Source organism: Hibiscus syriacus, unplaced genomic scaffold (genome assembly GCF_006381635.1).
Source record: "Hibiscus syriacus cultivar Baekdansim isolate YM2019G1 unplaced genomic scaffold, ASM638163v2 tig00110865_pilon, whole genome shotgun sequence".
Lineage (NCBI taxonomy): Eukaryota > Viridiplantae > Streptophyta > Magnoliopsida > Malvales > Malvaceae > Hibiscus > Hibiscus syriacus.
The window spans coordinates 2,171,537-2,187,625 of NW_024062894.1; the positions used below are offsets into that span (position 1 = coordinate 2,171,537).

General features: G+C 33.6%; 1 protein-coding gene across 1 annotated transcript; it reads right to left on the reverse strand.

Annotated features, from left to right (window-relative positions):
* Positions 1 to 1,076: 1,076 nt before the first annotated feature.
* LOC120143977 lies at positions 1,077 to 13,174 on the reverse strand. The gene is made up of 4 exons (XM_039158162.1): positions 13,166 to 13,174; positions 2,429 to 2,439; positions 1,512 to 1,589; positions 1,077 to 1,392 (listed from the first exon to the last, which is right to left on the reverse strand). The coding sequence occupies exons 3-4, from the start codon at positions 1,585 to 1,587 to the stop codon at positions 1,295 to 1,297; spliced, it is 174 nt and encodes a 57-aa protein (XP_039014093.1). The 5' UTR covers positions 1,588 to 1,589; positions 2,429 to 2,439; positions 13,166 to 13,174; the 3' UTR covers positions 1,077 to 1,294.
* Positions 13,175 to 16,089: the final 2,915 nt, after the last annotated feature.

Here is a 16,089-nt window from a genome sequence, read left to right on the forward strand (position 1 = left end):
CCAAGTATAAACAAACTGAGAGAATCATGCAAGTAAATTTTAGTATTGAGGAGGAGGAGGCCATTTTGTTGGTCTTCTTCAATGTGATTCCAAGGGTTTCACATCATTGCTTTATATAGTAGCTGAAAATGACAGTAAAAGACGGAAGATTTGAGGCAAGTGCAACGCTGATTGTGTTTGCTTGTTTGTTTTGTGCTTCTAATATGGGATCATGGACCTTACATGAGTAGTCATTTTGTGCCTTAATTTACTGCAACACCAATCGCTCATTATTTACCAAGCAAAACAGAAAACAAAACCATCATCTCATGTGTCTTATGCCTTTTCATCACCTCTTAATTTAATAAACTAACAAGGATGTTTAGTTTAAGCACTTAATTAACTGCAAATAATTTGTTGTTTTCACTTCAGGATCATGGAATGATAAGACTTTGAGGTTCATGGATTCGTTTTAGGGTGATTTTGTTATCAAACTTTAAAATCCTATTCAATTTTTTTACCCCATTTACAATATTTTCAAAAAATTGCACAATATCCTGTTCTTTCCCAGGAATTCAACCTTTTTCTTTTGCATATTGATGACGAGTAAATGCTGAACACTACTCAATCATTTGAGCTTCATAGAACCGGATACTTTCATCACCATTCAAAAGAAAAATCTCTTGCAAAAGATATGTTTATGAGGATAAGTCTCAATTTAGTACCCATCGATAAAAGCTTAACAATGATGTTAACGTATCACACCATAAGGAAATATCACATCTTAAAAAAAAAATTAAAAATGTAGCATCAGAATTTCTGTTAATTTTTTAACGATATAATATCAAAATGAAACTTAAACTAAAAATATTAAGTATGGTTTTGAAAATTAAAAAAAAAAACATACTTAATATTTTTTAATGGCATGATACCAAAATGAAACCTAAACTAAAAATATTAAGTATGATTTTGAAAAAAAAAATTAAAGTTTGAGTACTAAAACGGAACAAAAGTGATAGTTTAGGTATTAAACGTATAATTTACCCGTAGAAAAATATAACAATTCCATACTCATTCTAATTTCCATTAGAGCATTACAAAAGCTGCTATTCTTCAGGAATTTCTCACAATTCTACACAGCTCCAAGAAAAAAAGAGAAACGGTACAGCAACTGCGAATGATTATCATCTATGTAGAACATTGTTCATCTCTCCAATAAGTTTATTACCACATGAGAAAATATCCCTCCAATCCAAAATGTTGGGGGAGCTCCTTAAAAGTTGTTTAGAGGTAATTTATGCCAACATTCAATGCCTTACTCACCACCACCTTCGGATTCCATGGCCTTCAAACTTTCAGCCAACATTCGGTCCCTATTCTGCTGCTGTCTTTCTACAGCAACCATATAAAGGCCTACACAAGTAATCACAGTGAAACTACAGGCATGAGCAATGAAAGAAGATAAAAGTTTATGATTTCTGAGTAACTTATGTAATGCAATATGTGCCGAGTTCAACATTAAGAATGCATACCGATTGCACTTCCGATTGCGCAGGCCCAGAGAATCCTCATAGACCACTTATCTCCGATAACTCCTCGGGTTCCCATAGCTACAAAAACCAATTAAACTAATTAGCATAACATCAATACAGTGCATGCTTGTTTATAACTTTATGGTTAAACACTTCCCTCGCTCTCTCCTTCTGGCACCAACGGTGCTTAGGTGTCCCCTCTGAGAAGTCACAACCTTCATAGTAGGGTTACGAAAAAGTTTGAACCTTTGGTTTGAAAAGAAACCGCTACTTCCAAGTTCTCAACCACACGTTTTCTGTTTTAACTAGAAGCACCTATGTGGTGTTTCTTCAAAGGAAGAACCTTCACACACACAACTTTTAGCCTTGTCTAATCAAGATACCATTAGCATTAATAATGCATTTGACATGAAACCTTTTCGATCGAATAATTTAATGGCGGAAGCAATCAAACTTGTCATCGAAATCACAATGAAGCTTTCATATGAAGTTCCTGATACAGAATCAACTCGCTGGTATGCTCGAAATGGGAGAAGCCGTATGAATTTTGAATTTACACTAATTTTATACAACCCATGAGGCTATGATTTCCTTGGTTTAGATTTATATCTCTATGGCCTTGCATAAAATTCTACTTCTTGGGGGGAGATGAATACATTTCAATGATACTCTTTTCTTCCCCCATTACTGGTGAACAAAAGTGCACGGATAAGAAAATTACATTTACAATCAGAGTTTCAACAGATTAAAAATCAAATATTTCGAGGTAGCTGTTTCAGATTAGAAAATGAAGGAAGACCCAAGTTCCAACAACACTTGAACGAAAAAGAAAAAAAAAACCAACAAATAAGCTATCAAACGAAACCCAGAAAAAAATCATCAATCACTGTAAAAAATAGGGAAAAAGAACAGATTACCTTTGAAGACGCTAAGCCAAGAAATCAAAGTGTTTTTGTTTTTGTTAGTCTTAGAATCTTGCTTGAGTGTTTCTTAGGGCTTATCATTACAGCGGCAGCTGAAATTGGGTTTTAAGCAGTGTTTCTCAGGCTCTTCGACGTCGCGTGGAACTTGTAACTCTAATCCTTTTTTTTTTTTGGTAAACTAATTCAAATACCATTCATCTTTAAGTTCGGGATCGAAAATGTCACTGACGTTTTAATTTTCTCAATTTTAACACGGATGTTTATGCTTCACTGCGATTTTGCCACTCCGTCGTTAATCCGTTAACGGCACGATGACATAGCGTTCCAATGCCGTGACTATGATGACATGGACTACTTTTTTAAAGTTTTTTAGTCCACGTAGGATCGTTGTTGGCATTTGATTGGTATTTTGTGTGATATAAATACCTATTTTATAACTCTAACCCTAAATTACTCGATTTGCTTCATTCTATCTTCTCATCAGCAGCAGACAAAATAGGAAGAAAGAAGAAGAAGTTCGTCGCTGGAAGAAGCAGAATAATGGAGCAATCCCTTACATATCCAGTCTGTGGGTGTGGATATCCGGCTCAACTGAGGACATCATGGTCCAATGATAATCTCGGGAGAAGATTTATTGGCTGCAAAAACTATGGGAGTTTGGTTCTACCTGGTTGTCGATTTTTCTATTGGTTTGACCCTCCAATGACTCTACGGGCACTCGTTTTTCTTGTGGGATTATTGAAGAAAATCAAAGCAACTGAAATTAGAAGGAGGAATGAGAGAATTGTTTGGAGTGTTATTTTTATTTTAGGGTTTATATATTGGGTTGGTACGTAAACCATTGATGTTAGAACAACAGTGATAAAATTTTAGGGTGGAATTTGTGATGATGGTACTTTTGGTTTGTAATGGGACGAAAAATTGAGGGTGAAAATTTTAAGATAAACGGGTTGGTGCTTGTTAAAAATGATGGTGCTTGTTAGATGGTTTTGTAAAATTAACTATTGAGCTTTGCTTGTTAAAAAAACTTGGTGCTTTGATGCTTACAATTTTTTTATCTTTAAAATGTCAAACATGAATGATAAACAAAATAAATTTCATTCAATTAGAGTTGTGGTTGATAATAAACACATGTGTACAAAAACATAAAGTGCACATAAGCACTTAAGTTAAAACAGTATCAGCCTATAAAACCCAGCAAAATATGAAAAAAATATTAATGTGAATAAACACATGTATTCAAAAGACATAGTTCATAAACTTAAGTATTCAATCCAAAATATCAACCCAAGTATCTAAGTTCTGAAATCATCCAAATATCAACCTATAACATCCTTAGTCGTTTTGCAAAAACAGTTCCACAGTCTTCTTGGGAAGTCTGGGTTATAGTGCTTAACTGGCTTAATTGTTGGTTGGCAGTCACATTTTCTTGTGAGGGTGGCATCCATCTAACTTTCATTACAGTTTATGTTTGCTAGTTGGTTGTATAAAATGTGTGGCCTGGAGTAGGAATAAAGACAAATGGAGGCTCAGCTTGTGATGATGATGGTGGTTGTACTGTTGCAGCTTGTGATGATGGTGTTTGTGATGTTGCAGCTTGTAATGATGGTGTTTGTGATGTTGCAGCCTTTGATGATGGTGTAATCCTTGTTGTAGTTCTTCTCCTAACCTTTATTCATAAATGTATCAAAATCTCAAAACATAATTGTGATATAAGGCTAAAAAATAATAAGAAATATATACATGTAATTTTCTCCGGATGTGCCTCGATTCAACCCTTCTTTCGTTGGTTTCCCTTATGGAGTTGAAATTAGGTCGCCTAGGTGGCATGTTGCCTCCAACTATCCCTTTGCAGGTCCTTTGGTTGTGTCCTGGTTGACCACACTTAGAGCAATACATCCTTGGACCTTTCTTGCTCATTGTAGCATGAGAATTTGATGGCTCATTTGCTTCCTTTCTCCTCTTTTTTTAGGTCTTCCTGGTGGTCTTCTAATTGTTGGTGGTATAACTGGTTCACAAGTAGTGTCAGTTAGCCACTGATTGGGGCCTCTCATGGGTTGAATGAAGTGACTATAAATTTTTTGCTGAGTGGTTACAAAATAAGAGTTGTGAATATAAGCTTCAGACCTTTGATTATTTAACATCATTACAGAAATAGCATGTATGCATGGGATTCTTATTAATGAAAGAAATAAAAATGGTAAAATTAATAAAGTAAATGAGAATAATATTGTAACATAAGACACTTGATACAAACCAGTGAGATCCCACTTCCTACATGAGCAGGAATGATTTTCTAAATCAATAGCATGCTGGTTAGATGGTCCAGCAGGCACTTGATATTTTTGACCTCCTGCGTGTGTAGGCCAACACCTACACATAAAAATGAATCAAGAATAAATAACTTAAAGTTATAATTGGAAACAAACTTAACAATACTTACACATTAGTAAGAACAAATAGTTTAACAATACCTAGTGGACTGTTGAATTGCAAGTTCAATTTTTTTTTTGGATTCTTGGACACAAACTTCTAGTGTACTTGTTTGCAACTTCCTTTTTCATGGCAATATTTTCCATTATCTTGGTCCTAATCATCTCCATTAAAGTCAAAATTGGTTTATCGCGAGCTTCTAGAATCATCTTGTAATAGAACCAAAAAATGGCTTAGAATCATATTGTAATATAACTAATTTTATTCATTTTACCTTGTTAAAACAATCAGACAAATTGCTGAGTAGCATGTCTGATTTACTCCTTGGGGAGAAATGAGATTTAGACCATTGGGCAGGGTCTTTTGCATTCAACCAATCAAAGGCTGGTTTTGATAATGCTTTCAGTTCATCCATTGTATCTTCAAACTCTTTTTTGTAAGTAGCTCTAGCTGCCTTCCACAGTGCATCCTTTAAGTTCTTTCCTTTGAATTGAGCATTATTCTTAAAGTTGGAGTACAAGTGTCTCACACAAGTCCTATGCTCGGCATTAGGTAAAACATGCATCATTGGCTCAACCAGTCCCTAAAAACAATAAGCAAAGTATTAGAAAAATTGTTCATAATATAAAGGAATAATTAATTAAAGGGTAAATCAAAATTACCTTTTGCTTGTCTGACATAAATGTGATATTATGGGAGGTTTCAATCTCCAAATCAGTTGCCAACAGTAAAAGAAACCAAGTCCAAGATGATTCATTTTCACTCTCAATAACAGCATAAGCAATCGAATAGATGTTGTCATTACCATCAATACCAACAGCAGCCAAAATAGTACCTTCATAATAGCCCTTAAGGTGACAACCATCAATGCTAATTATAGGTCTACAACCTTTGAAACCTTCTTTGCATGATTGTAAACATATGCACATTCTTTCAAACACCCTATTATCCAATTTTAGAATTGTTGTGCTTCCAGGATTAGAAGACCTCATTTCTCCAAGAAAATCATATATCTTTGAGTATTGACCCTTGTGACTCCCAAGGACCATATCAAGAGCTAAGTGCTTAGCTCTCAAGCATTTACTCAATGACACTTTATACACATGATCTTCTAATACATCCTGTCTTAAAGCTGTAATTGGGTACTGAGGATTAGCCTTAAAATTTTCAAGATATGTTTTAGCCATCCACTTATAGGTTGCATTTTTATTTTTAAAACCCATCAAGCAATTATAATCTCCTACATAAGACTTAATCTGCCATGAGGTGTTTGTTTCATCTTTTCGATCAACCCTTGATGCCAAAATATACCACGGACACCCTTCCTTGCAAACAACATGCACCCTAACACTGTCAGTTCTTTTGAATCTGACATCAACCCTATTCTTAATCCCATACTTCCTGATAGCCTATTTGAACTTCAACTTATCACCCAAAATCATTCCAACTTTAAACTGTGGGTTTTCCATATCAGTTTCATCGTTAAACTCAGGACATCTATGTTTTCCTCAACCATCAGAGTCAGACTCAGAATCATATTCATTTTCAGTATGCAATGACTCTACTCCATCAATTTCATTTTCAGCAATCAAAGATGCATTAATATTTCCCTCATCCCTATTATTTAACCCATTAAAATCTCTTTCAAAATCTACTCCCATATGTACGTCATGTACAAACCCCTCTTCCTCACTCACATCATTTTCACTGTATTCAAAACCACTTACAGAAGAATCAGTGTCATCAACAACATATTCTATATCTTCTTCAGAGTTTAACTCAGTCATGAATGTTTCATAAGTTTCATGAGTTTCATGCATTTCAGTTATAACAGTTTCATGAGTTTCAGTTGCATTCTGATATCTGGTTTCAGTGGTTTTGTTCGAAAAGTTTGCTTCAAAATGTTTGCTTCATTTTCTTCTAAGTACAAATGAATGTGTCTATTCCTGGGCATATCTTCTAACATGCTAATGATATCACAATTTATTCGTAATGGCTTAACAGTAAATTTAGGCCCATATTGTTTCCAAAACAAATGCCACAAACCAGAATAACCTAACTCTTCCACAATATCATACATTTCAAGCACTGACATATTGTCCACATGGCACATATCAATAAAACTTACCTCATTTCCAGTGTATTTAAAACCACTAGAATTTACCATAAAGCCACCATGTGCATAACAATTGTGAAATATTCAGATTCTCTACCTGTCAAAACTCATTAAAAAATCAGCCAGTATTAAAAATTTACTTTACAATATTAGTGGTCCCCTTACACTACTTTTAGAACACTGATAACAAATATATAAAACCAATAGATGGGTCATCATTAACTTGTAAAAAAAATTGGGACCACCATTGATGACAACTTTAGAACAATTAATCATACAAGCATCAAATTTGATGCAACAACCACCGACCATAAAAAGGTTTACAAATAGTCAACATCCATCAATATACATTTATATGGATAAACTATTCATTCAATACAGTCATATGCGCCAACATTATAGTCATGTGGGAAAGCAACAACAATCATATTTAGATCGTATAAAACGCTAAAAACCCAACAAAAAACCCGAAATACCAAAAATCATCCCAACAAAAAAAATCCATAATTATCATATTTTTATCACAAACCTATAAAAAACCTAAGAAAGAAAACCCTATTTAAGTTACATAATTAACGAAGAAAACAACAAATACTTAGAGATAGAGTGTTTTCATAAAAAAACCTTAAAAGTATTTTAAAAAAATCCCTAAAAGTGTTTTGAAAAAATCTTTAAAAACTGTGGTTTTTCAAACGCCATTACCATATTTCATGCTCATCATTACTTTGGATAGCAAGAATCGTTTCTCCATTTTGCTTTTACAGTGAAAGATGAAATGAACGAATTTTTTTCAGTGATAGAGAATTTTTAGACTCATTTAACTTTTGGTTCATTCATCTGATGGGTGATATTTGGGAAACCAACGCAAAGTTTTAATTTTGTTTTAGAATACTAATGAATTGTTTAATGGGTTTCGGGAATAATAAAAGCTTAAACTATAAAACTATACCGTTTTAGGAATACAAATAGTCATTTACAAAACTACGCCGTTTTAATAAAAAATTGTCCATGTCATCGCCGTCACGGCATTGTAACGCCATGTCATCATGCCGTTAACGGATTAACGGCGGAGTGGAAAAATTGCAGTGAAACATAAACGTCCGTGTTAAAATTAGCAAAATTGAAACATCAGTGGCATTTTCGATCCCGAGCTTAAAGATGAGTAGTATTTGACGTAGTTTACCCTCTCTCTTTTTAAATAACTCTGATCTGAACAGTGACAAGTGGCGACATTTCGTAAAATTTTAAGGATAAAACAATATTTAGTCCCTGGATTCAACATCTTTTATAAATTGGTCCCTAATATTTTTGTGTGTCTAGGTTAATTATTGAATTTGACAAAAAAAAATCAACTTACTCCCTTTCATCCAATCTTTCTGTTCAATCCTTTGGTTCAAATTAGTTCAAAATTATTTTCTAATGAGTCTCTAAATTTGAATTTCATAACACATTCATCGATGGAATCTAACTTTAGGGATCAAATTTGAAAAAGTTGTGAAATTCTGAGATTAACTTCGATACAAAATTCAAGGACTAAGTTTAAATTGAGGGGCTAATATGGACAAGAAGATCAAGTTGAAAAGTTGTCAAGTTTAGGGATTAAATGTTTATTGATCCAGAAGTTCAATTATTTAACGACAAGTATAAATGGTTATAAGTTAGGTCATAAACGTGGGTAAAATACATCCTAAACGTTACCACTTTTTTTTAAATCACTTAGGTGCTTAACGTATCACGTAAATTTAAACCTTTTATTTAAAATTGAAAAAATTTAAATTATATTTAAAAAATATAATATTTTTGAGATATTTTTAAAAAGTCCTAAAATTTTGAAAATCTTTATTTCAATCCTTAAATTGTCAATCATCGCTTTTTATCATCGTCGAAGCTTCACCCGACCTCACTTCCCCCTGACGATCAATAAACCCTATGAAATCACGACTAATGGACGGTCAATCGATGTTTGTACCTAGTGAATCCTATGGAGCAAATCGTGACCCCACGCTATCCCAACGTCCAATCGATGGTAACTATGACGACATATAACTAGGAAGGTGACAGGGACTACGTCCTCGGCGGTGGTCGTGGCTAATAAGGGTGATGTCGATGGGTTAGGGTTAGTGATTTAAGATTTTTTTAGGATTTGGGTTTTTTTTTATTTAAGAGACATTATGATTTTTTTATAAATATATTCTTTTTATTTAAAATAATTCAAAATTATCAGAATGTGACATGTGCCACTTAACGAAAAAAATTTAACGACAGTTACGGTTCGGGCAACTAAAGTGGTAACATTTATAACAATAGGCACCTGGATGATTAAAAAAAGTTTATGCACCTATTTAGGAAAAACGGGTTATAATTAAGCCTTTCTAAAAAGTTATAGTTTAGTTAATTAATTACAAATTTGTTACAATTAAGTTACTCTGTTAAAAAATGAAACAAATATCTGAAAATGCCAAGCATAATAATAATTTTGGTCTCCAAAACTTATATATTTTTATATTTTAATATTAATTTAAATAATTTAATAAATTTAACACTTTATATATAAAAATTTTATCAATTTGATCTTTATTTTTTTCTCAAATTTTGTTCTTCTGCCAAATTATTTGTTCCTTATAAGGGGAAGTTCTGCTGTGTGGCGGTTAAAAAACGGTTAAAAAACGGCGTGACTGGTTAAACAAGTGACCGGTTAAACTTTTGACCGGTAATGTTATATAATTTAACCGGAAATATTATCAAGTAAAATAATAACGCTTATATAATGTAATAGGTAGCGCTTATATAATAAAATAGGCATTTAACCGGAAATATTATCAAGTACAATAACATATTAGGTAGCTCTTATATAATGTAATTAGGTAGCGCTTATATTGACCAATTTTTGAAGTAAACCGGTATATTTATACCGGTAACATTGCAAATTTACCTATTACATTATTATCGGTTTCGATGTTTTTTAGATCGATACAATTTTAAATGTATCGACACTTTATGCTTGCACCTCATTGGGCATTCATATTTCATTCTGGAAAAAAGTATCGACACAAACAAACAAAGTGTCGATACATGATTTAGACCTATTCTCTCATAAAACCGGTATATTTATACCGATTACATTGAAAATTTACCTATTACATTATACTTATGGGTTTCGATGTTTCCGGGATCGATACTTTTTATAAATATATCGACACTTTATGGTTGCACCCTTTTTGGCATTCTTTCTGGACCAAAAGTATCGACACAAATTTAACAAGTGTCGATACTTTATGCTGACCTATTTTATCATAAAACCGGTATATTTACATTGGTTACATTGTAAATTTACCTAATACATTATAATTATCGGTTTCGATATTTTTGGGATCGATACTTTTAATAAATGTATCAACACTTTATGCGTGCACCTCGTTTGGGCATTCATCTTGGACAATAAGTATCGACACAAATTCCACAAGTGTCGATACATTATGTTGACCTGTTTTCTAATTAATCGGTATATTTATACCGGTTACATTGTTAATTTACCTATTACATTATAATTATTGGTTTTGATGTTTTTTTGGGTCGATACTTTTAGAAAATGTATCGACACATATTTAGGTAGTTATTGTACATACCTAAATATGTACTACGAATTTAATGTTGTACCCACCCTTTAACTACCACTACCAATACCACATCCTATTGAAAGCAGCACGACTGAAACATGTTCAATGAACCTTTGCTTACATCTCCATCAACTCCGGGACCACTGAACTTGCACAGCAAAATTTTTGCCATGGATCATACTGATGCAGACAATGTTAAGCCAACTGAGGAATGCCATGAAGTACACAATGTTGATGAATCTAACAGATTGGTTGGTCAGCTCTTCTGTTCACGTGATCAAGCTTGGTACTTTTACAAGGGATTCACACGGGAACATGGGTTTAGTGCACGAAGGGAACAACACGGCTTGACGTGGAAGGGAATGTGAAGACACAAGAATTTTGTTGTTCCAAAGAAGGGTTTCGAGTATCAAAAAGTCAATATTGTTGATCATCAATGTGCTCATACGCCAGTCACAAGAACAGGATGTAAGGCTAGAGTCGTAGTTACAGTAACAAATACACAAGATCAGTGGGTTATAAGTAAGTCTTATCAGAAACATAATCATGCATTGTGCACACCTTCTATGACACCATTTATGCGTTCTAATATAGCTGTAAGTAAGGCTGATAATGATGAGGCAACAATATTGAAAGAGGTCGGTGTTGGCACGTCACAAGTAATGAACTATTTAACGCAACACGCAAGGGGCTATCATAATGTTGGATTTACACATAAAGACCTCTACAATGCACTTCAAATAGGTAAAGCAAAGGAAATCGTTGATGGGGATGTGAATACGCTTATTGCCTACTTTGATTATAATAAACATGATGATTCAGAGTTTTTTAATGACATACTCGGTAAACGAATCAGTGGCATTGTATAATCTTATTTGGTCATATTCTACATCAAGATCGAATTACACATACTTCGGTGATGTAATTACATTCGACACAACGTACAAAGATAATTTGTATGGTCGACCAATTATGCCTATTGTCGGTGTCAATCATCACCATAACACAATTGTATAATCGCTGACGAGATGTCTCAATCTTTCGAGTGGGTGCTATAGAATATTTTAGAAGCTGTGATGAATAAATCACCTATTTCAGTTGTCACCGATGGGGATAGGGCAATGCAGAGGGCTATTAAATCTGTTATCCCTTATGCTAAGCACAGATTATGTTCTTGGCATCTTTCTCGCAATGCACAAGCTAACATTGGTGACCCAAAATTTACAGCAGCATTCTCAAAATGCATGGATTCCTGGTAAACAACCGAGGAATTTGACATTCAATGGCGTTCAGTTGTTTCAAAATTCAACATCGAAAAGCATCCATGAGTGATTGAGAAGGGAAATACACGACACTTATGGGCACAAACAAATCAAACCGGTCATTTCTTTTCCAATATTCGCTCAACACAAATGTGCGAGTCTATGAATGCTTCACTAGCGATTGCACTGAAACACAAGAAGACATATTTAGATGTTGTTCGTGCAACTGAAGATGGAATTAGTAGAATGCGTATGAACGAGTTGAAAGCGGATTACTTAAGTTCCCATACAAAGCCCTTCCAGATCATAAAACTGGTAGACCTTGAAAGCCATGATGCTGCGATTTTTACCCGCGAATATTTTCATGCGTTCCAAGATAAACTTCTACGGGAGACATTGTACCGGATTGAGGGAGAGATTCAATCCTTATCAGATGAATGTCAACATTATATTTTGTCAAAGTACAAAGAAAAAAATAGGAACTTTGAAATTAGTTTTGATTCTCATACGAAAACCCTAATTTGTTCCTGCAAAAAAATTAAGACCGTTGGACTTCCGTGTCACCATCAACTTCATATTTTGAAGCACTTGGATTACACATATTTGCCCGGGACTTTGATTCAAAGTAGGTGGACTAATGATGAGAAGGTTTCTGCACCCAATTATGTTGATTTGAATATGTGTCCAGAAGTGATGCAAATGACAAGGTTCGCTGCTCTACGTTCAACGTCAAGTAGGTTATGCTACATTGCATCAAAGACAAACGAGTCTTTCAAAACCGTAAGAGATGAGATGAAAAGACTAATAGAAGAATTAGAAAACTCGTTTGGTTTGAATGATTCAGTCAACCATAGCATTGTAGTAAACAACGTTCGTGACCCTCAACGAAAATAACGCAAGCGAAAAGAAGCACCGAAGAACAAGGTCAAGAAGAAAATTAGGCTATGTGGGTAGTGCAACAGTGAGGGACATAACAAACTAACATGTTCTCAAGTCAAGCTCAGTTTGAATACAAGCACACAACCTACATCAACTGATTTTTTCGAAGATGGAATGGAATGACAATGATCTCCATATATCGTAAGTATCAACATGACTCCTATTGTGTATAAAAACATGTACAACAACCAATTGCTAACTTTTCTCATCTCATACATAATTCCATCACATACAAAATTATAAATCGTATGTAACTTATACAAAATTAACCCTACATTAACAAAATTTACTCTCTTAGTCTATTTTTATTGTGGATTACGAGATCGTTTAATATTTCATCCGCATCATCACATAAATGTCAAACAATCTGTAGATTTTGCTCTGCATGAAGACCGAACCTAGAATCAACTTTGCAATTATGCCTTTCATGCTGAAGAGAACCTGTTGAATAATAGGATTTGCACATAACTGCAAGCATTTTAAACCCTAAACCCAACTCCTCACATGATTGATATCTTTGTTGCATAATTTTCCATATGAGTAGTTTGTCCATTTGGGGTTTGTTATGTTTCATATAAATAATGAAGGAAGAAAAACCACGTTATTTAAAAGTATCGACACAAAATAAAAAAGTGTCGCTACATGTTGTAGACCTATTCTCTTATAAAACCGGTATATTTATATCGATTATATTAAAAAATTACCTATTACATTATAATTATGGGTTTCGATGTTTTTGGGATCGACACTTTTTGAAAATGTATCGACACTTTGTGCGTTCACCCTTTTTGGCATCCATTCTGGACATAAAGTATCGACACAATATTAAAAAGTGTCGATACATGTTGTAGACCTATTCTCTCATAAAATCGATATATTTATACCGGCTATATTACAAAATTACCTATTACATTATAATTATGGGTTTCGATATTTTCGGGATCGACACGTTTAATAAATGTATCGACACTTTGTGTGTTCATCCTTTTTGGCATCCATCCTGAACAAAAAGTATCGACACAAATTTATATAGTGTCGATACATGTTATAGATCTATTCTCTCATAAAACTGGTATATTTATACTAGATATATTGTAAATTTACCTATTACATTATAATTATGGGTTCCGATGTTTTCGGGATCGACATTTTTTGAAAATGTATCGACACTTTATGAGTTCACCCTTTTTGGCATCCATTCTGGACAAATATTATCGACACAATATTAATAAGTGTCGATACATATTATAGACCTATTCTCTCATAAAATCGGTATATGTATACCGATTATATTAAAAAATTACCTATTACATTATAATTATGGGTTTCGATGTTTTTGGGATCGACACTTTTAATAAATGTATCGAAACTTTATGCGTGTAACCCTTTTGGATCGACACTCTTTGAAAATGTATCGACACTTTATGCGTTCACTTTTTGGCATCCATTCTGGACAAACCATATCGACACAATATTAATAAGTGTCGATACATGTTGTAGACCTATTTTTCATAAAACCGATATATTTATATCGGTTACATTGAAAAATTACCCATTACATTATAATTATCGGTTTCGATGTTTTTGGGGTCGTTACTTTTTATATATGGATCGACACTTTATGGAAAACTTTAAGTTTGGATGCATTATAGAAAACAATTATAAATATACTGATATTTCTAGGTATGAAAACTTTGTTGTGGAGATCATAGAAAATATTTCTTTAATAATATGTTTCGATACATTTGCAGGCAGATGTAAAATACATTAATAACTAGTATTGATATTTCAACAATCCTCAAATGTATCTGTATACAGAGAAGCAAATATGAAATAATTAATGAAAATATACACACAATATAATCAAACCAAAAGATATATACACAACTATGTTCAAATAATGTACTGATAACGAAATTAATCCGATGAAAAAGGGTTATTTCTAACGAAGTCTGGAACATTAGGTGCCCTCAACAAATTTTCCAAATACTCTCGTATGTTTCCGCCTTTTTCTGAGGACATACATAAATAATTTCAATTATCAAACTAATGAGGTGCAATTTTACTAACAATAAACTAAATTCGCATAAGCATGAATAAATTTGTGTCATACCTAGAGCACTGTCGTTCGAATGGGAAGCAACGTCAAAGGTAGGTGGACATATGTAATTGTATTTCTATATAAACACATAAATTGTTAATCAATCAATGTATGAACACTTGTTTAACTGGAAAAACATATTCCATAAATGCAACTTACCGGATTATAAATCATTTTTTTCCGCTGAATCATTGACCAAAAGTGTATTTAGCTCGTTAAAATTAGGACAAGCGTTCCAAACATCATTGAGATCTTTACTGTAGGTAACATTATCATATGTTTTGCATTTTGCTTGATCCTGTTCACAAACAGTCGAACATAAATATGTAGGAATCATAGACAAAGAAAAGTCAGCAAACTGTAATGACATTCATCTTACCCAAATGAATAGAAAATGCTCATAAAATAAAGGTAGTTTCTCAAGTACACGGTCGACGTTATGCCTGAGATTGTAATCAAGTTTTAATGTTAACATTCAATTGTATATTAACGATTTTTGCTACAGTAATTCAATTGCTCAACATTTCTAACCTCATATTGGAAGATCAAATGGCAACAATAAAATTGTCTACACAAAATTGCATAAATTCAAATAATCCTATTCTGATGACAACATCTACAACATGAAGAAAATGAGATTAAAGTTCTATGCTTATATGTTAAAATAATTGATACAAAAGAACAGAATTAAAACCTGCAGGCAGTCTTGGGATGTAGGCAAGGACACCATTGAGATCAAAAATTAAAAGTTTTCTTGAAGGCGCCGTTGCAGACACGGTATACTTGTTTGGATCATCATCATCGTCATCGTCATCTTCATTGACCGCTTGGTTGTCCACATCTGTTAAAAGAAAATAAAATACATTTCAGAACGTGTAAATGTTTAGAAACATAAATAATGAATTACCTAACTTGTTTGATGTCGTTGACGTAATTCGTCACACAACATGGAAACTTTATCGCATAATGATGAAATATCGGCTCGCATTCCACTCACAAGGGAATCAATATGCTCCCAAAAATTGACCATGTATTCCATCACGATCTTAATTATGACATCGTCTCCAACTGGAGTTTCTTCCATCATTGCGTCTCCAATTAGTTGCTCGTCTTCATGGCTAATAGGGTCAATTTCCTCCCTCTCTTGATCTAATCCGACCTCCTTGACACGCTTTCAACCAACTTTT